This window comes from Megascapheus bottae, chromosome X, assembly GCF_031878675.1.
Source record: "Megascapheus bottae isolate mThoBot1 chromosome X, mThoBot2.hap1, whole genome shotgun sequence".
In the NCBI taxonomy this organism is placed as follows: domain Eukaryota; kingdom Metazoa; phylum Chordata; class Mammalia; order Rodentia; family Geomyidae; genus Megascapheus; species Megascapheus bottae.
This window is the reverse complement of record NC_143547.1, coordinates 45,390,552-45,415,995: the sequence shown is the minus strand read 5'-3', so window position 1 is coordinate 45,415,995 and position 25,444 is coordinate 45,390,552. Positions and strand designations below refer to the sequence as shown.

Genomic DNA, 25,444 nt, shown 5'->3' with positions numbered 1-25,444 from the left:
GGTAAAGCAGAGCCTCCTCTTTGTTTACATTTGTATGCTATTTTGACTTCTGTAATCATCTCAATAGGGAGGCATTTCCTTCCAAGCCTGTGCTGTACTGGGATTCAGGGGCAACAAGCCAATTCCAATAAAGAGCAAAGAAATTGATTGCATGTGAATTACATGAGAGAAAGGAAGTCTGTAAACAAAGATCTGAACAGATCCATTCTGGTAGCTGCACTTAAAGGTGTATCATTATGTGTACACACACACACACACACACACACACACACACACACACACACACACACACACGCACGAACGCACGAACGCATCATCTTGATTTCAGAGAAAAGACTTTGTTGCTCTTGTCCTATCCATCATTGTAAGAAGAGGTCAAGGGAAAAATCTATGAAGAATACAACTACCCCAAAGATTTTGATTCAGAGAAGCAGAATCCTTAGGAAGGATGCATACATATATATTTTGAAAATGGAAGAATCTTTTCATCTCTACATCCAAAGTTCCCTGACTATGTGATGTAAGAGTGAATTCTTTGTCAGACTACCAATTGTCTTGGGAAAACATCCAGATGGAGCTGATGGGATGATAGGGAAGGGAATGGAAGCTAATAAACTATTTAAGCAAATATTTATTGTGCTCCAGCTAGGATGATATGTGGTATGAAGCCGGAGTGTCATATAGGGTTTGAGAAGGAGAGCAAGAAAACAAAATAGGACAAACAGGACAAAAAGGTGCAATCCATATTCTCAGGGCTTCCATCAGTCTTCACTAATTCCACTTTTAGCACTCTTGGTAGGTGCTACCACACCTTGAGAAATGACTAACAACTGAGATTGCCAACATGATTAGATATTTATTGAATACCCAAAGAATACTAGAGCAAAAGACTCACTATATGGAAGCAAAACTGAACCCCATTTTGTGACATAACATCACTTAAAACTTATCTGGCCCTGGAGAAAGGGAAATGATCTTGATCCTTTGTGCTGGCAGGACTGAACCTTTCCTTGTCTTCTGATAGCACTCGAGGTGCACTGACCAAGCTCTAGTACCATAAGAAATTTTCTGGTGATTGGAAAAGAGCAGTAATATATCAGACAGAGACACTAGAAGAGTCCATGGCCAAGTCAGACAGTTGGCTTGCTTGAGGTGCATATCAAAATTTCTTAAGCAAAGCCAGTCACATTCAGGGGCCACTGTATCAATAGGGTAGACACTTTGAGCTTGCCAGGAAGAAAGGTAGCAAGGAAGGAAACTATATACAGAAGGCAAGAACTGAACAGGGCAAATATGTCAGCAGATGTTGACCTTGTGGTACATTTTCAGCAGATGTTCTTGCTTTTGGTGGCCAGCACCTCATAATCGAGTGGTTCTGTATGCAGCAGGCGGGCATAGTCACCGTTGATCTGGGCAATGATCTGGCAGTCCTGACCCAGGCAGGGATCATCAGAATAGTCGTTACTGACAGCCTGGGAACCTGTCTCATTGTTGGAGCAGCCATTTGCATAGATGGACATCGTCATGGTTTCTCTGCAGTCACTGGCCTCCCTGGGATGTAGCCTGTAACTGAGAGCCCATCATGAGTAGAGATTTGAACCTCAGACCATATTTTCCAATGCTTCTGCTTAAGACCTTACCAACTGGCTTTCAGACTTTTGTCAGACATTCTGGGAGTAGAGGGTTGGTACCTTTAAATAATCTCTCGTGCTTACTGAGCCAGGATAGAACCTCAGGAATCTCAGAGAGTGTAGAGAGCTGTCCTGGCCCTGAATGTCTCTGGCTTTAAGACTACTTTAGCTCCATGCTCTTTGCTTACCACACCCCTTCTTCATTCATATTTCCTGCCAATGATCAACAGATTAAGGGCAGGAAAAGGGTCATAAGATAAGAAAGGAAAGACTATCTTACCTGGCCACTTCATAGACATGCTCTAGAAAAGAAGAAAGATTGAGGTCAGAACTTTCTATGGGAAATGAATTCTGAGTACCAGTCAAAAGGGCACAGGGAATTGTTCTGAATTCTTAACTTTCCAATAATGTGAGACACTTGGAGATTTCCAATATTTATGAGATAAATTGTAACACAGCATATTTATCAGAGAAAGGAAGAGAATACATGTGTGTTTACTGTCCTCTTTGGCATCTATGATTTAAGATATTGAATTGGAGTTGTTGATTTGTGTGACTGAGTAGAGAACACTGAAACTTGATGTTGTCTCAACCCAGGAAACTCATCCAAGATCCTCAGAAAATCCTTGTAGGAAACTTGACTGTCAGGCCAGTATCCAGGAAGAAAGGGCTGGATTCGTCTAATGTCAGGGACCTTGGCCCAAGCCACTCCCAAATGCATTCACTTCCACCCCCAATACATGGAAGGTTCTGAAATAGGTCATCATTGCCCCCTCGTGTCAGTGTAGGAGAAGTGTCCCGAGCTTAGGCTCCAAGATGGATATTGCTTGGCACTTTTCTCTAAGTGCTTATAATCCTTCAAAGGAGCAATTTAGAAATGTGTATATTAGTCACAAAAAAAGTAAACAAGGCAAGCCACAAGAATTCTGCTTCATATTAGAGTCTCAAATTCCCCTGTCTTATGTAGAAAATGGCAATCTGGGGCATGCAAGTATGAATGAAAACCATAAAGGGGTAATCTATATGGCTTATTTGTTTGATTTCAGTGATTAGAAGTGAAAATAGGTAAGTGGGAGTGGAAAGGGTTCAGAAACTACAGCCCTTTCAAAGAACATCATAAACATAACGCTGCTTTTTAGACTTTTATCTTCTGAGCAATGAGGATACATGGAATATTATTTTTTAGAGGGAAACAATGTAATGTGGCCCTTGCTTATACCTAGACATATCAAGACTGTAATTAATGCTTTCCTTTTGGTGTTCTTGAAATTTGTGTTCATGTAAAGATTATCTACACTCAAATTTATACTGATGGGTCATAACCATGGTAACTGGCCAAGATCAGAGCCTATAGTTGATATCCTAGGGAAGGAGCTATTCAAGACTCCCTTCTCGTTGATTAGAGTGACAAATGGTGGGAAATATACTATTTATGAATGGGAAATGCTACAGAGGAAGATAAAGGTTGATGCTAGCGAAAAAGACTAGTATACTGGACAATATTCAGAAATTTGTTTTTTCTTAGAAATAAAGATTCCATTTTTTAAAAAAAATCAATAATATTGCGGCCTATGCGAGAGAGTTGCTGTATTGCTGAGCCTTGCTTTTATCCCTTTTTCCCACTGGTTATTTTTGAGATAGAGTCTTGCTTCCTGCCCTGGTGCATGCCTATTTTAGGTTTCCTGGCCTAATTTAGAGGCTAGGCATGTGAAACCACACCTAATATCTTTCCATTGTGAGTCTTATAGACTTTTCCGCATAAGAGAGCCTGGAAGAATATTCCTCAAACACCAAGTTATGAGCTGATGAGGGGTCTCACAAATTTTTCTGCCCAACTTGAAAATGAAACATAATTCCCTCAAGTAGCTTAGATTACAGGCATGTAGCACCAGACTCCAACTCAATTCTTTTTTTCCTCTTTGTTGGTCCATAGTTATTAAATGGCTCTGACAGCAGTGTCTTCATCATGTTACTTCCCTACTAAAAATGGGGTGACTTTTAGAGCTTTTGCCAGGTCTACTAAAAAAGTCTAAATGCTTTACATTATCATTCAAAGCCTTCTATAATTAGAAATGAACTTTTTAGAGTAATAGAAGGGGTGATAGATAAAAGTGCATTATATATATATATATATATATATAGAGAGAGAGAGAGAAATATCACTATGAAATTCCTTTGAACAAGTAGTATCTGCTAATAAGAATGTTAATCTGAAAAAGCAAGTGAATGTTACTTTTCTTGTGTATTTTCTTATTGTTCATCTATATAAATCTTTTTAATTAATGACCTGATACTCAGTTGAACTTTAGGTTTTTATACTTTTGTTCATAGAGTTTCCTATCTTTGAATACTGCCCATCATAGATTGTTTTCACCTTATTTGGCCTGGTACCACTTTTCCCTCGTGAAAGCTGTTATTAATTACCTAGCTCTAATTCCTTTCTCCTTGGATTCTCGTTAATATTGATTGATTCATTTAGGATTGGATTTTGTTCTGTTTTTTGTTTTATTTTGCTTGAGACAATATTTTGCTACATCATAGCCCGAGCTGTCCTGGGACTCTCAGTTCTCCTGTATCATCCTCCTGAGTTGGGATTATGGGTATGTACTACCACTCCTGGGTTGAGTCTATAATATGTACTGCTTTGAATTGTTATTTATCATCTCCATGCTTTAGCTTTAAGTCCTCTTCATAACTGTTAAGCAACTTAAAAAGAAACTTGTGTTATAGCCGTATAAGGCATTGAGTTATAAGAATTATAAGTACTTGGGCCGGGAGTTTGGCTTAGTGGTAGAGTGCTTGCCTAGTATCCACGAAAACCCGGGTTCAATTCCTTGGTACCACATACATAGAATAAAGAGCCAGAAGTGGTGCGGAGGCTCAAGTGGTAGAGCTCTGGCCTTGAGAAAGTTCAAGGACAGTACTCAGGCCCCGAGCTCAAGCCCAGGACTGGTTAAAAAAAGAATTATAAGTATTTGACTGGGCAACAAGAATTTTCCCATCAACATCTCTAATTTTTTGGCTCTAAAACAAGGCTTTGAACTTACTGAAGTACCTTACACAGTGTTTCATACAGACTACAGGCAAATAAGCCACCAGAAAGAATGATCAAAAGCCACTCACCTTGTGGCGATGTCTTCCGGCAGAGTATGATATAAGCCATAATGATAACAACCGTACAGCATAAGAAGATGATGAGGATGATAGCAAAGATAGGTAGACCCCTTCCTGGGAGACAGAACAGGACTAAGTCATGTGGGTTAAAAATAAGGCCAGAGGATGCATACCTGAGTACTAAAGCTCCTAGTAACAAAAGGCCCTGAACTAAAATTCCAATACCAAATAAATAACACCAGAAACAAAAGATCGAAATATTAGTATACATTATCCCACATCTTTTCTTTTCCATTTTCATTTGCTAAAGCAGTTATTCAGAAATAAACAAAAGGCCATGTCCATGAGAAAGTCTTAAGACAGGCCAGAAATTGCAGACCTTAATAAGATCTTTTAGATCCACAGTTTGGTGATTCTTGGAATTTCTGTAGACCTCCATGGTTTTTCTTTTTCCTTTTTCTTTTATTTTTGGTAGAGACAGATTTTCATGATCCCTTCACTTCCCAGTTTTACTGAAATGCAACCTTGTTGAGATTCTGTTCAGTTATTTCTAGTCACTAATGGTTCTTTCCATTGAAATGCTCTTTGACCAAGGTTTCAACTTGCTTCTTTCTTAGAATATATTATATAAAATATATCTGGCTGAAAGAATCTACTCTCTTGGGTTTCCACTTCAAGACTGGTTATTTATTTTATTTTATTTTTGCAGTCCTGGGCTTGGGCTCAGGTCCTGAGCACTATCCTTGGGTTTTCTCAAGGCTAGAGCTCTACCACTTGAGCCATAGCACCACTTCTGGCTTTTTCTGTGTAAGTGGTACTGAGGAATTGAACCCGGGTCTTTGTGCATGCTAGGAAGCACTCTACCAGTAGGCCAACTTCCAGCCTCTGGTTATTTATTTTTTTTGTATAACTATTATAGGACAATGATCTTTCAAAAATATTTCCATCTAAATTCCTAGAACCTGATGTCAGTTTGTTTTACAAAGAAGAATTAAGGTTGTAGGCAGAAATGTAGTTAATAATTAGCTGGTGTTGAGATAGGGAGATTATCCTTGATTATCTGAATGAGTTCAACATAATCATAAGGATCATTTAAAAGTGGTAGGAATAGATAGAAGGTAACCTTATTCCCCACTCTATCTGTATCTTTCCATTTCTATACCACTTCTGCTCCAGGGCACCTGATGGTTTTGCGGAGTCATATGATATGCAGAACAGTGTGTATAATGGGGAGTCATGGATACAAAGCTCAGAGTTAAGAAAGGAAGGTTAGAAAACTTGCATTAGACTTACCTGGTCCCTCAATGGTCTCCCCAAAGTATCGATGCAGTTCATTGGTCCCATTCAAAGGTGAGGTCACTTCAGTGGCCACATGCCAGGTTGTTGCTATGGCAACAGAGGATCAGAGTTAGAAGCTGTTCTTCCAAAGAAAATCTGTGAGATGTGGGATGGTGGTAAATTTGGGAATATTCTCTAGGAATATGTGCTGAGTTTCAAAGAGAGCATGTCTACATCATTGATCATTATGCTTTGGTGTGAAACATCTTACTTCTTATTGTTAGGGGTGGTCAGTGAAAAGAAGGTGCACACAGGAGAAATAATATACCCAGTCACACAGCAAGGCGGACTAGGAGTGAAAGCTAAGTCACGGTGTTCTTTTGGGATACTCTTATCACAAAGAAGAGTATATATTCACAAATCGACTTCTTAACTATCCTTTATCTTTCTTTGTTATTTCTCTTTTGTTCTCATTCATTATTATGTTCTCTATGAGTATTCTAATGATCTTGAATGCCTTGAGGAATGGCATTGCAATTCCTGCTTTGGTTTCCTATGATGTCATTATATCTCTCCTACTCTCACAGAGTCATGGTAAAATTTACCTTCCAAGGAGAATTGTATGGTTGTAGATGCCTCAGTGTTGGTCTTTTGTAGCTTTGTAGAGCCTGCAAGGAAAAGGGAGCACAGTCAAGGGCCTTGGTACTGTTGGGTGAACAGCTGAATGCCCTAGGAAAATAAGGAAGTAAGTAAAGGCCAGTCCAGTCCACAATGGGGCCTCTTAACACTTCCCTTATGCTGCTAACTTCCATTGCTTGTTCATCTGTCATACACCAGTCTAGGGCAGTGCTGTTAAGTTAAGGCTCATAGATAGTCAAGGAATCTGTGCTTAAAGTTCACAGGGTATGTAAACATGGATGAGAGTATATTTTAACTGAAATTAAATGATTTATTCTCTTGAGAAGGACTTTGGAAGTCTCACAGAGAGAATGGTAATGTGTGATATCAGTCAAAGTGGTTGAGTAATGATTTCCAAAAATTTACTCTTCCACAAAAGCAATAAAAGAACTGGAAAATTTTGACATCATCAACTTTTGCCAGAATTTTAGAAAGTATCCAAAGGTTTGTAGTAACCACCCAGGGAACATTTATAGAAAAAATACCCCAGCTGTAGTAGGAATAGCAAGTGTTGTGGCACTTTAATTTACCAGACTCCCATTACTATCCCTTCCCAGTTCAGAGATAGTCAGAAAAGAAAATGCCAGGGAGAGTGTGGCCTAATGGTAGACTTCTTGCCTACCATGCAGGAAGACCCAGGTTCTATTCCTTGCTACCACATACATAGAAAAAGCCAGAAGTGGTGCTGTGACTAAAGTCGTAGAGCGCTAGCCTTGCAAAAGCCCAAGGCCAGTGCTCAGGCCCCGAGTTCAAGGTCTGGCAATGACAAAAAACAAGAAAGAAAATATCGTTTCTGGGGCTGTGTGCAGAATAGACTTCATTTCCAAACAACTGTGAGCATTTGAGGTGTCTGATGTTTCCCCGTTAGATTTGATTCCAGAGGCTTGCTTTAGCAGTCACTAATAGCCTGCCTAGGTTGGGAGAATATTTTTCATAGAAATACTTTAGACAATGAATAGCAGTCTAGGGAAGGAACAAACTAGCCAAAACCTAAAAGGAAAACCTGGTACATAAGATGTGCATAGAGACTTTGAGAAAATTTTCACATATTCTTGGGAATCTAGAAGGCCATCTACATGTACAGTTTTGTGCTTGCTCTGGAAAGATATGAGAATGCCTTAAGTTCCTATCTGTGGTTATCCTTGAGTCTCTGTATAAGGAGTAGGTGATCATTATGACACAGTGTAAACTGTTTAGGCAAATGTTGAAGACATACCTAAACAGACAGTATACTTCTCCGGTAAAGACTGTAATTTTCATTGACTCAAGGAAAATTTTAAGAATATCTTTCTAATCTCTAGTATAATCAAGTGGAGCCTTAGGTGCTAATCCATGACAATGACTACCTAAGCCTATATACAGAATTCATTCAGGAAAATACAAATTATTGTAGCAATTTGTGTGAACAAGTCCTAGGGGGGAAGAAAGTCAAAGATGCTGCATTGCATGATTCTAAAAATATGAAGCATGCAAACAAAATGAAAACTAGATTACATAAATAGGTTAAGAAAATCAATCAATAGCAATTGTCCATGCTAACACAAGACTGATACTATAAATTAGTAATCAAATAGAAATTCATGAGTTGAAAAGCATAATAACTGAAAGAAAATCTTCATTACAATAAAGAAAAATCCAGTAGAGCAAATTTGAGCAGGTAGAACAAAGCACCTGTTAACTTGAAGATATGAACTTTGAACTTATCTAGTAAGAACGGAAGGGAATATGAGTGGAAAAATGACTTGTGGGACTCCATTGCCAATAATGACCAAAAAGCTGTGCTGGGTGCGTGGCTCAAGTGGCAGAACATGAGCTATGAGCAAAATAAAGATAGTGTGACACCCTGGGTTCTAAAGCCTGGTAGCAGAAAGCTAGCTAGCTAGTTACTTACATAGACAGATAAAAAAGAAAAATAAAGTCTTTTGTGTCTAACAAGGCACAAAAAGGTATTAACAAAGAAAAACAAAATAAAAGATAGCAAACAGAACAGGCTATGCAAATCTTATATTTGCTAAGGCTCTTGTACTCTTCATACATAACTATTACAATTCAACTATAAAAAGTCAAATAACTCAATTAAAAATGGCTCACACATGTAATCCTACCTATTGAGATTGTGATATGAGAATCACAGTTTCTAGCCAGTCTGTGAAGGAAACTCCATGAGACCCCCACGAGACTCTTATCCCCAATTAACCACCAGAGAATGGGAAATGGAGCTGTGACTCAAAGTGGCACAATGCTAGCCTTCAGCAAAAAAGCTCAGGATCAATGCCCAGGCCTTGAGTTCAAGTCTGATGAAGTACAAAATAAGAACTAAATAATTTGGCTAGACAGTTCTCAACGAAGGTTGGAGCCAGCCCCAAACCTTAAGTAATGATATACCACCCAAGTGCAGTTTCTAAAACAACATGTATATATCAGAATAGTCAAACATAAGCAACTTCGGATCAGGGATCGGAGGGGAAACTAGGCAAAATGAAGGCATGGGTGACATTGTCCAAAAAGAAATGTACTCATTACCTGACTTACAAAATGGTAACACCTCCCTACACCACTTCAATAATAACAGTAAAACTGTATTAGAAATAGGCAAAAAGGCAAATGAAACCGAATAGAGGACATAGAAATAAAGTAAAACCAAAATATGCAAAAAAATTTTGGAGAAAGGTTAGCCTGTAGCTGGCCACGGGGACTCATGCCTGAAATCCTAGCTACTCAGGAGGCTGCGATCTGAGGATCAAGGTTCAAAGCCAGCCCAGACACTAAACAACGTGAGACTCTTTTCTCCAGTAAATCACTAGAAAATGGGAAGTGGGGCTGTGGCTCCAGGGGTGGGGCGGTAGCCTTAAGCTGAAGAGCTTAGGGACAGGGCCCAGAATTCAAGACCTAGGACCCCCTCCTCCCCACAAAGTCTGAATCTAAGATTGAAATTGGACCCTATCTCTCATCGTGTACAAAAAAAATAAAACAAAATGTATCAAAGACTTATAGGACCTGAAACAACTAGAAACAGACATAGGGAAACACTTCAAACTATTTTTATAGAAAGTAGTTTTTCATAATATGACACCAAAGCACAGGAAACAAAAATAAAATTAACGATTGAGATTACATCAAATTCAAAAATTTCTACAGAGTTGAAAGACAGCTTATAAGGGTTAATATACCTAATACTACAATTTAAAAATTAAACAGTTAAAAATATTTTAAAAGAAAACCAAGTAATCTCAATTAAAAAGGTGGTAAATGACATTTCTCAAAAGAAAACACAAATAGTTCAATATCATTAGTTCATGATTGTAGTATCATGTGTCACTACCACCAAAACCCAGCAGCATTTGTTATTTTTTACAATAGCAATTCTTTTTTTCATATATTTTTATTGTAATTAATAGAAGGGTTACATGATATTTGCCAGATAGAAGGTGCATTAATTCCCATACATTGATACCCTTTCACATGTCTTGGTCCCCATTTCCCTTCCCCCACCCCCATAAAATAGCAATTCTTAACAAGAGTGAAATAGCATTTTACTGTATTATTTTTACTAGTATTATAGGCATGCACGAACCACCACTGGCACATGCATGAACCACCACTGGCACCAGCTTTATAGGACAAGTTTTTTCACAATTCTTCATCACAGTTGTTCATAAAGGCCAAAATATGGAGACAAGCCAAATACCAACGATAAGAACGGATAGCTTGGTATATGCATGTATTCCTACTTTTTTTTTTAGGTACTGAAAAGAGTAAGGTAGTGACACCTGATACAGCATTCATGAACCCTCAAAACACTGTAGTAAGTGAAAAATAATGGGCAGAAAGGTCACATATTCTATGTCTCATTTTTATTTTTTGATGGTACAGTGGCTGGAATTCAGGGCTTCACACTTGCTAGGCTGGAGATCCACTATAGAAGCCACATCTCCAGGCCTCTTTTGTTTTTAGTTGTTTTAAGATAAGAACTGCAGTTTTTGTCCCAAGCGAACTTCAGACGACAGCTCTCTTACCTACTTTTTCCCTTGTAGCTGAAGTTTACAGGTATACCCTGCCAACTATGGCTTAAATTTAATTAAAAAATTCAGTATAAGTAAATTCATAGAGATAAAAAGCAGATAAGTGTTTTCTAGGACTTAGAAGGGTAGACGGATAAAACTATCCATTTAATATCTGGTTTAGCTTTGACCGAAGTTAGGTGATTGAAAGGTTATGAAAGAAGATAATGGTGATACTTGTCTGACCACTAAACTATATACTTTAATTTAATTTTTGTGTGTGTACTGGTCCTGTGGCTTGATCTCAGAACTTGGTCACTGTCCCTGAGCAATTTTTTTTTTGGCTGCCAACTCTGGGCCTGGGCACTTTCTGCCCTGGCTAGTGCTCTACATTGCCACTTCCAGCCTGGGCAGGAGAGTCTGTGAGATTTTTTATGCAATAAACTACTCAGAAAAAGCTGGAAGTGGTGAAATATTATTAAGGGGACAAATTAAGGGAAAAACTAGGCACTGGTGGCTCACACCTATAATCCTAGCTATTCAGGAGGCTGAGACCTAAGGATCGAGTTTCATAGCCAACCTGAACAAGAAAACCTATTCCACTTTTTTTCCATATATTTTTATTGTAATTAATAGAAGGGTTACTTTATATTCACCAGATAGAAGGTGCATTAAGTCACATACATTGATATCCTTTCTCATGTCTTGGTCCCCATTTCCCGCCCCTCACCTTGTTTTCCTCCCTTCCCTATCTTACTTCAAATAACCAAATACACATATATACAATATATCAGATAACAAGGTAAAATATTGTAACCATATGAGATAACCAAGGGACAGCAAAAGAGATGAGAGATAACATAGTACATTGAGGACAACAATCACTCATATGGCTTTTGTTTCTATATCCTGGTCTATTCCACTCTTATTTCCAGTTGACCACCAAACAATCTGGAACTGGAGCTCAAATGGTAGAGTGGTATCCTTGATCAAAAATATTCAGGGCTAGTGCACTGGCTCTGAGTTCAAGCTCCAATATTGGCATAAAAAAACTAAATTAAGGTTTGAGACCCCTTCACATAAGGTCAACAAAATCCTCTGATTTGACAGATACCTGAAGGGAAGGCACATAAAACCTTTGAGAACACTGATAATTGAGGGGTGAATAAAAGAAAAGCCATCAATGTGTTCTGATAATGACCAGTCTGACAGATTATAGGAGAACCAAGGGAAAGGGATGCTGGTGATAACAGTGTTTGAAAAAAAAACACTGGAAAAACTGCAGGCTTTGGTTATTTGGAGGTCAATGATGATTTCAGTTTGCAAAATTTTTGTGGTAAATTGTAAGGCACAGATGGTGAAAGATATCTTCTTCAAAAAGCAATGAGATGTGATGACAGGAAGAAAAAGTTTTTAAAATAATACAATAATACAATATCCATGTCCTGGAGAGAGGATACTAAGTCAAGCAGGGCACTATAGTAGCTGATGTCAAGAATTCAGAAGTGGAGGTGTAGCTCAAGCGGTAGAAAAATAGCTTTGAGTTAATAAAAGCTTAAGTGAGACTATGAGGTCTGGAGTTCAAGCCCCAGTACAAACATACACAGACACACAGACACACAGACACACAGACACAGACACACACACACACACACACACACACACACACTCAGAATTCTGGAGGAAAGTTTTGCTGTTAAGAGGAGAAAAATGTATCTTACTTTTACCCCAGAGTAAACAAGCAGGGAAATATCAAGGCAGAACAGAGGGTCGTGGAAAGGAATCATATTGAAGAGGATCTGGATCTTTTTACAGAAAAATGGGGTGGCCTCATCTTCTGAGGCAGGACTGGCTGCCTGAAAAAAAGTGCACTGCTGCTAAAAGGAATAAGAAAAAGATGAGTAAATGAGCAGCCTGGGGACAGAAGGTGCATATTGCAGAGAGTAAAATGCTAAGTGGGTTCAAATGCATATTTGTCTTTTCTTTGGTCAGCAGAGCTCAGCTGTCTGTGAGCAAAGGCATGGCATACAGGGCAATTGCAGAATGGTGGAACAGTACAAAGGTAAAGTGGAGGGGTGAAGGTTTGAGAGCTCCCTAGAAAAGAGGGTATAAATAACCTGTAAAATGTAGGGACCAGGTTGAGGTGGAGAGATATAGGCCAGAAGAAGCCAAGAGACTTGGTTTAGAGAACAAAGCAGGGTAGAACATTGAGAGTAAAATGGAAAGACTTGGAAGAATTCATATTAAGTGAAGTAAGCCAGGCCCAAAGAAACATAGGCTCCATGGTTGTCTTCATTTTGCAATAAGTATTACACATCCAGGATTCTCTTAGCAGAGGACCACAATAGCGCAATATCTATGTGGATATAGCCATATAGGGTGAAGATAGGTGAAATAAATTCCAGAATATGGTAACAAGTGTTTTATCTTTGTGTTTGTTGTCCTTAATCTACTGTGTGAAGTTATTTCTTTCCTCCTCCCCTCTCACCATCTCTCTTTTCTATACTTATGGTATATCTCTCATGTTGTTATTGTGTCTGACTTTAGTTTCTGGTATATTGCATATACATTCATTTGTTTATTTGAAGTAGGAAAGGGAAGGGGAAAATCAAGATGACTGGGAGGGGTTGGGAGAAAAACATGAGAAGGGGTATCAGTGTTCCTGACGAATATAACTGTAACCCCTCTATATATCACCCGACAATAAAAAACAATTCAAAAAAAAAGAAAGAGAAAATTGAGAGCAAGTTCCTAATGTGACAGTATGGTCTGAGCATTGTTCTGAGAAGCAGTGAATATTCATAAGTAAAAGGCCTTTAAATTGCAGTTTCCCACGATGACCTCAAGCAGAACATTCATTTTGTTTAAGAAGCAAGGAAGATGAGCCAGCCGTGATGGTGAACTCCAGTAATCAATAAGGAGGATGCGGCAATTCGAGACCAGCCTGGCCTATACCTTTAATAAACATAAGGTTATCTCATATTGTTACAATTTTTCACCTTGTTATCTGATATATTTTATATGTGCTTAATTGGTTATTTGAAATTGGATAGGGAAGAGGGGAAATCAAGATAAGCGGGGCGGGGGAGGGAAATGGGGACCATGTCATGAGAAAGGGTATCAAGGTATGTGAAGTTATGCATCTTCTATCTGGTGAATATAATGTAACCCTTCTGTTAATCAGAATAAAAAATTACTAAAAAAAAGAAGTATGGATGAAAAGAAAATATGCAGAGATCTAGGCTTTTTCTCATAAACCAAAACAAACCTAAGCAAACAAAACCAACAAATGAAAGAATTAGTTAAAAAAACTTTCAGCCAAGAGAAGCCATCAGCCATAGTAAAGGAGCACAAAATACAAGTCTGGTTAAGCAAAGAGAGCAGAACCTGACCAGAACCCAAAAAATGTGAACTTCCTAGAGACAACAGAATATTTTTGCTTTTCTGGGGGTTAGTTTCTAGATCATCTCAGTAAGATATTGCTCATTTTTAACTAGCCTTGTCTTTTCTTTAAAGAAGATCTCTTGGCAGAAAAGAAAACTCAATGGGTAATATCATTTCTCTTCAAGGCCTACTTTGTGATACTCTCCAGACAGTGCTATAAAAATAGCCACTCTTGCACTTTCTTTCTATGAGTCTCGATTTCCTGCTTTTGACTCAATTTCCTGTTCTGTAACATGAGGTAATTATAGACATCTCATGAGACATCAGCGAGATTACACAAGATAATATATGTTGAGGTGTTGAACTTTTGTATCTGACAAATATGGGATACTTAATAAATGTCACTTTACCTTTTGCCATAGTCAGAAATAGGGGCTGTCTCTGACCTTGCTATTTCCAGTTTTGAATTGTGTTTGTGTATATACATGTGTGTATATAATCATTCCCTATTCAGGTCCCAATGCCCTCTTTCTCTGACACAAGGTTTTTATGTATTCTGAGGTATGACTACTTCTAGGTGGGTTTGAATAGATAGTAGGAAAGACAGATCCTTATCTTGAACCACAAACTTTAAAATGTCACTGCACTGTTCATAACTCTGCCCTTGGCAGTACAAAAATAAGATCCTGAGGGAGCCACCACTTCAGGCACAAAGAGCAAGCTACTCAAGGATGTTTACTTTGATGGGCTCCTAGTTTAGTCTCTTCTTTGTACTAAGCATAAGTGATTGGGGGAAAGCCTTGGGCCTGGCATTGAAGGTTGATTCTCATCCCCTGGGTCACTGTGAAGCCATAACCACTGCCAGTTTTCACTGTGGGCTTGGAGATAGAGACTGTAAACAGGGAAATCATTAAAACATGGTGATACAAGGCCAAGTTATCTCCATGAGGCATAAAGATTTGTGCATATCTGCCACTGGAAATATAGGAGCTCATGACTTGGATTGGCAGAGGAGAAAAGAGCAATGGAAGTGAAAATGATTTTGTTTGGAGGATCAGATAATATCGTGTAAAACCAGGGATTTGGGATTATCTGGAGTTAAAAATCAACTTCCTTAGGTGGCCCAGTGATAGAGTGCTTGCCTAGCATGCACAAAACCATGGATTCGATTCCTTGGTACCATATACATAGAAAAAGCCAAAAGTGGTGCTGTGGTTCAAGAGATAGAGCACTAACATTGAGAAAGTCCAAGGGTAATGCTCAGGCCCTGAGTTCAAACCCTAGGACTGGCAAAAACAATCAACTTCTTCAAGAAAACCATGATATGTTTTAGGCTCAATTTTTTTTTTGCCAGTCCTGGGCTTGAGCTCAGGGCCTGAGCACTGTCCTTGGACTTTCTCAATATTTTAAAATCACAGCAATATTTCAAATATATATCAAGAGAGAAATTATTGATGAATTGGAAGCAATATATATAATTTTACACATCAATAAGAATAAAAAAGAACTTAGGGTGATGGGCACTAATTTACTAATATAAATACACACATTATTTGGGCTTAAATTAATATATTTTGGTCAAGTAACAGTTCCCATAAGGCAGATGAAACCTTTGTATGTTGAAAACTAAAGTCTTGAACTGTCATCAAATTATCTGTACCCATGGCTCCAAAGAGCCTCTGTCTGTCCACTCCCTCTGATTAGCACATAGAAGTGATGAGAGTTCATATACAGGTTTATAGAGATCTCTTAATTTGCCAGAAGTTTCTAGGACAGTACTCTATGGAGTCTTAGCTTCTAAGGACTTTTGTACCTGCCCAGTAACTCACGTTTCTTGACTTGAAGCTCAATGATCTTATCTCCAACCACCTTATTGCCATCAGGGGTCTGCCAGGTGACTTCACACGTGTAGTGGCTTCGATCATCTATCTCAGCTGTATCCAATTGGAGAGACACATCCCCTGAAATTCCACGGCGTATATGCAGGCGGCCTCGATATTTTGCCTGCTGGATATGGTCACCAGTGGAGTCACGTAAAAAGATGGTGACTATGTCTAAGTGCCGTTGAACCAGCCACCTCACCAAGACTTGAGTGTAGCCTTCCAGAGGACTGTAGGTGCAGGGTATAGTCACATCCCCTTTCCAGTGCCCAGTCACTCTTTCTGGTGCTTCTAGGATAGGAAGGCCTGAAGAGAAGAAACAATGCATGAAAACAAACATAGATGGCATATCCATCTAGAAACCAGGTTGGCCGAGAGAAGGCCCTCAAGTGGTATGTGAGAAATACTCTTCAATTTCCTTCCATCATACTTACATATGCTCTGTGCTCTTTTGTTCTCTGCCAGTGTTCCCACCAATCAAAACAAGTACTCAGAGGACAGCTCCTTTACATTGGTTACCTCTACAAGTTTCAGATCCTATCTACCTCACTGCCTTGCTAGAAAGGTGACCTGGGGAAAGTCAATATCACCCTAAAAGGATCAATGCGGTTCCTTGATCATATGGTAAAAACTCTATCAAATCTTGACATTCTAAATTTCCATGAAAAAATATCTCTTAACATTTTTCAAAAGAGATGTAGGAGCAAAAATGAACGATTGGGTCTGGACTATTTCGTTTTGTGTAAATATGAGGTTGGCAAGGGAAGGCTGGGTGCCATTACCCCTCTTGCTCTCTGAGGAGAAGGGGTCAATGATGAGGCCCCAGGTCTAACTCTTCAGGAAGGGAAGATGAAGCAGGCAACCGGCAATTCTGAGGGATGAGAAAAGGGCCTGGATGTACATTCTTGTCCAAAAAAACCTATTATTTAAAAACATTCACTTTGTAAACCTCACCAATTGTTTTTGTCTATTTCTTTTTTTCTGTTTATTTCCCTTTTGATTTCTGTTAGTATTCATCAAAGATACATTGGAAAATTCCATTCTGATGGGGAGAAGGTTTTGTTCATTCTTGGTCTGGAGAAGGAAAGTGTCTGAGTTATACCTTGGAGTTGGCTGTGCAAGTGATGGTGGTTCAAGTAAATGGGAGATTGGTCCTTGGTAGAAAGGGAAATCTAGAGAGAAAAGATGGGAACATTGGAACCGCCAGTGTCTGCCCTCATAATTCTGTATTGGTAAGCTCATACTTTGAGGAATTTTTTTCTATTCAGTGGAAGTAGCAGTAGGTAATTATACTGATGCCATGTCTTTACGTTGCCCTAGGAATGATAGTTTCAACATGTAAGCTACTTTCTTTTTATTTATCCCAGGATTCCCAGGTTTTAGTTTAGCAGATGGAAGATAACATCTTCTGGTGAGAGTATTTTGCTCCCATACTAGGTTCTTAAGCACTAAGGCATTTCTCAATGAGGATACTGAGGTTAAGGCTTTGGTCTGGGCCCTCACCAGTGACTTTTGGAACATGAACAGCATTTTTTAGACATGATAAAGGCCTCGAGGAGGAAAGAACAAATAAACACAACTTCATGTTGCTAAATCCACCCCGTAGTCTCTGGAGAGTTTCAGACTTGGCAGGCAGCAGAACTCAGACCCAGGAATGGTAAACAAGGGCGGGGGTGAGGGGAGATGATAGTTTGTCCTCATAAAAATGAACTTCATAACTACAGTTTTCTATGGATAGATTAAGCCATCTGGGGAAGTTCTGAGCTCTATTTGGCTCTTACAAAGCATTTCTTCTTAAAGTACCATACAACCTGAGATGGTCCAGTGCAAATAACTGTACTGGAAACAAGTTAAATACTTGCATATTCTAGCTAATGGTAACCTTTCACCAGGTGGTAGGTTTCACTGTGGTATTGGTAGCATTTCATGCTTTTATGTGCATGCAGGTACAGCTGATGTTCATCATAGACGCATGGACACATATGCCCATCCATACTTTGGGCCATATGCAAGCATAATCATAGGCTCCTTAGGCCTCAAGGAAACCATCTGAGCCTTTTGATTTAATGACCATTTTCCCAATGATCTTCCTCTGACCTTCTCCAGTCTCCTTTATGTCCACTGAAAAACATTGTCACATTCCATTCTGGGCATCAGAGAAGTATTCTGCTAAATGGACATCTGGAGCTGCTTTGTCTATGTGTATACATGGCTGCCCTCTGACCTTATGGAAGCTGCAAGGCTAGGATTGCATTCCCTTTAGGGAATTTGCTGGAAATTCTCACAGAGTCTTCTCTGGTCTATTAGGAACATTGCCACATAATCCCAATGTCACAGTTTTGAAGTCACAATGTCACAATTTCTGGAAGTCAGACTTGACCCTTCCACCTTTGAATGGGCCATTGGTAACCAGATTTTTCTTCCATTCTCCCTCATTGTTTCCACCTTCAACCATCTTAATCTTCATCTTCTTCCTCCTCCTCCTCTTCCTTCTCCTCCTCCTCCTCCTCCTCCTTCCTCCTTCTCCTCCTCCTTCTCCTCCTTCTTGTTCTTCGCTTCCTCTTGATTCATTAATAGCATCCAGAAAGCAAATAGAAGACACAGATCATCCCACAGAGGAAGGCATTGAATTATTCTTTGTGTTCACTGACCTCCAAAATGAAGGTGAGCACACTGGCACTGACATATTTTCTAGCAACATTTGCAATACCAACAGAATTTAGGAAAATACCTGATAAGAGAATCTAATGAGATAAAGAAGGTAGTCAAATACTCCGTGAAATAGTAGAATATTACCATGAAGATCCAAGGTCTACCTTATCCTATTTCTTTCTGTACATCCTTGGATAAATCATGAAACATATCATGAACTTCAATTTAGGTCACTGTGAATAAAAGGAAAGTAAGAGTAAATGTCCCACAGAGAGTTTTTATTAAAATTAAATAAGCTAGCACTCATCTAGGTAAAAGCACTTTACATAAAGGTGCTGAATAAATTTCGGTCTTGTCTTATAGCTCAAGTAAAACTTGTATTACTATTGATTCTTTCTATCCAATGAAAGTCTTCAATATGTCTTCCCCCAATTAAACAGATTAATTTGATTTGATCAATGTTAGTTGTAACTGAGACCCGAAGGAGAAGTTACTACGTGGCAAAGTAATAGCCAACCTCACTAGGCTGATAGATTCTACTGACCTATGGACATTTGTAGATGGTAAGGCAGCCAGAGAGGAAACAGCTTCCAGTAACAGGGAGACCCTGGCAGCTGGTCAAATGAAGCAATACATTTGATTTTCCTGGAAGAGTAGGTGGGAAAGTTACACCTCCTAGGGAAATGCTCTGCCTGTTATAGCTGCTTTAAAAACACTAAACAGCATGGGGCTGTGAGTTTAGCCTAGCGGTAGAGTACTTGCCTAGCATGCATGAAGACACATGTTTGATTCCTCAGTACCACATACATAGAAAAAAAGCCAGAAATGGTGCTGTGATTCAAGTGGTAAAGCTCTAGCCTTGAGAAAGCCCAAGGACAGCACTAAGGCCCTGAGTTCAAGGCACAGGACTCGCAAAAAACAAACAAACCAGAAAACTACTTGATACAAGATGGGTTGAGGGACAAGGCAGGAAGGAATTTGAAGATTTCTGGAATGGTAGAACTGGGAGAACTTTTAAAAAACCACTTAGCTTTTCTCATGAATACATCTAAACAAGGACAAGCTAGAGAGAGAGGGGGGAGACACAAAGAGAGAAGGGAGGGCTTACCCAAAGTTAGGCTTGGGAGGCCCAAAATAGAGGCTTTTCACATCATTCTGTTTTATTTACCTTTTAATTATTCAACCCCAAAGCACAATAGAAATCAGCAATAATTATATATACTTAAATGACACGGCTGCAGAGATATTATCCTGCAACTAGATATTGTGCTTCTTACTACTTAGGAAAAAACTATCCCCATCTGGTAGCTGACTTCTAGAAAGCCTTTATAGAACACTTTTTTCTGGTCCGGTGTGTGGCCTAGTGGTAGACTGTTCGCCTAGCATGCACAAAGCCCTGTACTTGATTCCTTGGTACCACATACATAGAAAATGCTGGAAGTGGTGTTGTAGCTCAAGTGGCAGAGCGCTAGCCTTGAGAAAGCACAAGGACAATGCAAAGGCCCTGAGTTCAAGGCCAGGATTGGTCCCCTCTACCCCAAAAAGAACATTGTTTTCCCCCTTACAGAAAGAGCTGGTTTTCCTTTACTGGTCAGGGAAAAGACCAGGATTGAACACTAATTCATGGAGTTTGTTGAAGGAGGATTTGACTTGAGAAAGAGGGGACAATAACTCAGATCCTGTGACACAGACTTAGAAAAGCAAAGGTCTGAGAGCTCCTCAATGGTCCTGAGAGAAAGAAAAACTAGATTTGTTGGGAATGGGTCCCATTCAAGGATGCGTTCTTAGTATCTTTGTTGAGTTTCCTTGTCCATCCTCACAGAAAGCTTGAGATTTCCCACATCCTGTGCCTCCAGTCCCCATGACTGGCTTATCCTTAGCTATCTCTTGGATAGATAACTAGCTTTCTTACAGTTTAGAAAATGATTTAAAATGTATGTAAAATGCTTAAAACATTTATAAAATGTGGATGTCAGCTGGACACAGTGACTCAGATCTGAGGATCACAGTTCAAAGCCAGCCCGGGCACAAAAGACCACTAGAGTCTTAGCTCCAATTAACCACTAGAAAACCAGATGTGGCACTGTTGCTCAAGGGGTAGGGTGGTAGCCTTGAGCTGAAGAATCCAGGGACAATGCCCAGGCCCAGAGTTCAAGTCCCACAACCAACAAAAATATGTAGATGTCAGGACATTTAAAAAAATGATCATTATTTCCATATGTGTTTTATCACACAGGAAGAGACACAGCTTATTCTGGCCCCTAGAGTGTTTTTCAGAGAATTCTTCATGGTGCATTGCAGCTGGTAGATCCCTTTGAAGGCAGCAAAATTAATTTCAATGTACAGATGAGATGGGGACACTGAGCTCCAGGTAGAGTGAAGGCACTATTGACCTTTCAGTGTAGCTTAAGCCTCAGGTCCATAGAGTAAGACTTTATACACAAATGAAGGACCTCTTTTCAGTGCTAGAGGAGCTCACAGGCTGGACAAAGAATGAAAGAATGAGACACACAAAAGTGCTGATATGATCTCTCCCCTCTCATCTCTTTCCCCTATACTCTACCTCTGCTCCTATCCTGCCTAAACTCACCCACACCTAGGATTTAAATTTAACATTAATATAATGTTCTCCCAAAGCCTGCTCCTACCTTAAGAAATCCCTGACAGATAGGGAGAAGATTGTGAGCTTGTGTACTATAAAACCAGCTAGAGTTATTTGTTTGTGGCCCACATCTATAATCCTAGCTATCCAAGAGGCTGAGACTTTAGTTTGAATCCAACCCAGGCACACAAGTCCAGGAGACACTCATCTCAATTGATCAACACACATTAAGAAGTAGAGGTATAGTTCCAGTGTCAGAATGCCACTCATTTTTTTGCCAGTCCTGGGGCTTGAACTCGGGGCCTGAGGACTGTCCCTGAGCTTTCTCATGGTTAGTGCTCTACCACTTGAGCCATAGCACCACTTCTGGATTTTTTTTCTGTGTTTGTGTTACTGAGCACTCAAACCCAGGTTTTCATGCATGCTAGGCAAGCACTCTACCACTAGACCACACTCCTGGCCTACAGTGCCACTGCTGAGCAAAAAAGCAGATCAAAAGCCAGGTACCAGTGGCTTGTACCTGTAATCCTAATTACACCAGAGGCTGATATCTGAGGAGTGCCGTGGAAGCCAGCCAGGGTAAAGTCTGTGAGAGTCCTATCTCCAATTAACTTCCAGAGAATCAGAAGTGGTACTGTGACTCAAGTGGTAGAGCCATATCCTTGAGCACAAAATGGCTCAGGGACAGTGCTCAGTGCCTGAGTTCAAGCCCCATAATTGACAAAAAAAGCAGAACAAAGCTCCAGACTCTGAGTTCAAGCCATAGTGCTAGGGGGAAAAAAACCCTGCTAGGTAAGAAAATATTGTAGAGCGGGTTTGGTGGCTCATGCCTATAATCCTAGCTACTCAGGAGGTTGACACCTGAGGATCTGGATTGAAAGCCAGCCCAGGCCCTAAAGAATGTGAGACTCTTTTTTTTCATTTTTTCTGTTCTTTCTTCTTTTTCTTTTCTTTTTCTCCTTTTCTTTTAAAGAATGTGAGACTCTTATCACCCATTAATCACTAACAAGCAGTATGTGGGGTTGTGGCTCAAGAGGTAGGGTGTAGCCTTGAGCTGAAGAGCTGAGGGACAGCGACCAGGCCAAGAGCTCAAGCTCCATGACCCACCAAACATATTGAGGAAATAAGCTTATTCTTCTGGAGCATTAAGTTTTCCATTAATGCTGTAGCCTGAGGGCAAACCTTTTCTCTCTCAGTTGGCGTCATTCAGGGTGTTATTTTTATTTTTTTATCTTTAAGTAGTTTTACAAAGGTGTTGTCATTTAAGAAAGCTGTTTATGAATATAGTGCATCTTGATCAGTCATCCCTTTCAACACTCTCACTGATATCCATCTCCTACACATCCCTCCTCTTACTCTTCCTAATTTGGTGGAATATACATTATTTTTTTTAAACTCAAGGTTGTAGGAGTTAATGGGTACAGAGCCAGGTTAAGATAAACTACTCTGAGATAGCTATGGAAAGCTAGATTTCTTTTTTTTCATATATTTTTATTGTAATTAATAGAAGGGTTACATTGTATTCACCAGATAGAAGGTACATTACTTTACAAATATTGATACCCTTTCTCATGTCATGGTCCCCATTTCCCCCCCCACCCCCCACCTCATCTTGTTTTCCTCCCTTCCCTATCCTATTTCAAATAACCAATTAAGCATATATAAAATATAAAATGATAACAAGGTGAAATACTGTAACAATATGAGATAACCAAGGGACAGCAAAAGAGATGAGAGACAACATAGTACATTAAGGACAACAATCACTCATTATATGGCTTTTGTTTCTATATCCTGGAGGTCCTTACATTTAGCGTCATACTATATGGCCTTATGTATCTAGATTTTGTTCTATTGTGAATCTCTGCTAGGAGAGCCCAAGGTTTCTACTGATTATGACAAATGAGGGAAACCATTGAGCCTGGCTTACTGCACTTAATATGATTTTTTCTAAGTCTTTCCATTTCCTTACAAATGGGGCAATATCATTCTTTCAGAGAGCAGCATAGAATTCCAGTGTGTATAAATACCACATCTTGTTGATCCACTCATCAACCGAGGGACATCTGGGTTGGTTCCATATCTTTGTTATGGTAAATAGTGCTGCAGTGAGCATCGTTGTGCTAGTGGATTTAGTATGTCTTTGTTTTTGGACGATTGGGTATATGCCAAGTAGTGGAATTGCTGGGTCCTAGGGGAGTTTTATATTTAGTCTTTTGAGGACCTGCCATACTGGGAAAGCTAGATTTCTGACTGTAAACTAAAATCCATTTAGATTCTCTGTCTAGGAATATGAATAACATGCAGAGATTCTTGCTACACAATCATGAATATCCCTAAACTCTTACCCAGGCTTAGTCTGCTGTAAAGGCATGTACTTGTTAGGGATGTTAATGAGCAGGGAAGAAAGACCCACAGAGATAAGGCCACTATAGGACAGTCAGCCTCTATTAGGACAAGGGTCTACCAGAGGCTCCCACAAGCAGTATGGAGAAACAGGGCTTATTTATAGTGAAGTAGCCCAGGAGGAGGTAAGAAATCAAGTCCTATATAGACCAATTGAAGGACTTAGAGCTTGAAGAAGAGAAGAACTAATAATTGAAGTGGTGATACTCTTTTTCAAATCTTTGAAGGGATGTTACAGAGAAAGGGAACAGATGTATGCTTCATTGAGTGCAAGAAGCAGAGCTGGTTAGACACCAGTGGCTCAATTTATAATCTTAACTACTCAAAAGAGGCTGAGATGTTAGGATCATGAGTTCAAAGTCTGAGGGGGCAGGAAAGTCCTCAAGACTTACTTCCAATTAACCAGGAAAAACAAAACCAGAAATGGGGCTGTGGTTCAAGTGATAGAGTACTATGATTGAATGAAAAAGCTAAGGAAAACAAAGCTTTGAGTTGAAGTTATATAAAGAAGAAACAAAAAGAAGGAGGAAGGAGGAGGAAGAAGATGAAGAAGATGATGGAGAATAAGAAGGAGGAGGAGGAGGAGGAGCTCAGTCCCATTGGATGTATTTCCTTTCCTTCTCTATTTCAGAACAGTCCTGTGGGGTAAGGTGTACCCTTTCCTCCCCTTATCTCCCCTGGGGCTGGATATTTGAGGAAGAGTTAAGCAATTCACCACACAACCCCTGTTAAGGTACTGCCTTCAGTCTCCCTAGTGCCAGTGGAGCCTTCAGATGGAAGCCACAGGGATGTGGATTGAGTTTAAGTACCATACATACCATCTGAATAGAATAGATAGTCAAGGGAGGTAGTAAACTGCTATCTGCCATATAAACTGACGATGATGAGTGTTTTATAGGTATAAGGTATTTATTAGGTCTCATCTACCCATTTGGCCACATGTGTTTTTTGTAGACTATATATCTTTACAGAGCCTGGCACTATTAGCTCATGCCTATAATTGTAGCTACTCAGGAGGCTGAGTTCTGAGGATTGTAATCAAAGTCAGCATAGGCAGGACAGTCTGGAATACTCTTATATATAATTAAATACCAATAAATGAAAACAAAAGGACAAAACCGAAACAGTGGATCTGTGGCTGAAGTCGTAGAGTACTAGCCTTGAAAAAAATAAAAGCTCAGAGACAGTGCCCAAGCCCTTAATTATGCCCCAGCGTCAGCGCATGTGCACGTGTGACCACACACACACACACACACACACACACACACACACACACACACACATCTTAACTGAAACCAAAGCTTGAAAACGCAGAGATTCAGTCTGTCTTATGGTAGAATTTCAGACAGGGGAGGGCCTTTGGGTGGCATTTGATATCCCTGGCATACATTAGAAGTTTTCCAACAAATAAATTCATTTATAATTTCTACCAAGCATGCCTCCCAGATTGGGTCAACAGCTTTAATGCCTTCTTTCTCTCTTCTGCCAAGAACTCAGCAAGTCTATAAGATGAACAGAAACACTTATCTGACTAGCAGGAATAGATTTTTTCTCAGTAAGCATGCCATCAACACCAATGCCCAAATATTTTTGCCTGGGCCGGCCACCAGCCATAGCCACCTGATTGCGTTCTTACCATAGGTGATCACACTTAGGTGGCTCAGTAGCAGTACGCCCAGTAAGATCCCCATCACAGCCAGAGTCACTTCTGTCCTTTCTTCTAGCCTCCTGCTGCCCAGGAAACTTGAGCTCCTGGTGACTGCCAGTGTGTGTGTCTTCTCACTTCCCTTCCTTCTCTATATTGCTCACTCGAACTCT

The 25,444-nt window shown here is 39.7% G+C and overlaps 1 protein-coding gene across 1 annotated transcript; it reads right to left on the bottom strand.

The window, feature by feature from the left end:
- Positions 1-1,314: 1,314 nt before the first annotated feature.
- On the bottom strand, positions 1,315-25,444 carry Vsig4 (V-set and immunoglobulin domain containing 4). Its single transcript, XM_090326263.1, has 7 exons — positions 25,263-25,444; positions 15,916-16,272; positions 6,629-6,691; positions 6,039-6,131; positions 4,755-4,859; positions 1,912-1,933; positions 1,315-1,563 (listed from the first exon to the last, which is right to left on the bottom strand). Exons 1-7 carry the CDS (start codon positions 25,315-25,317, stop codon positions 1,326-1,328), a joined length of 933 nt encoding a protein of 310 aa, XP_090182389.1. The 5' UTR covers positions 25,318-25,444; the 3' UTR covers positions 1,315-1,325.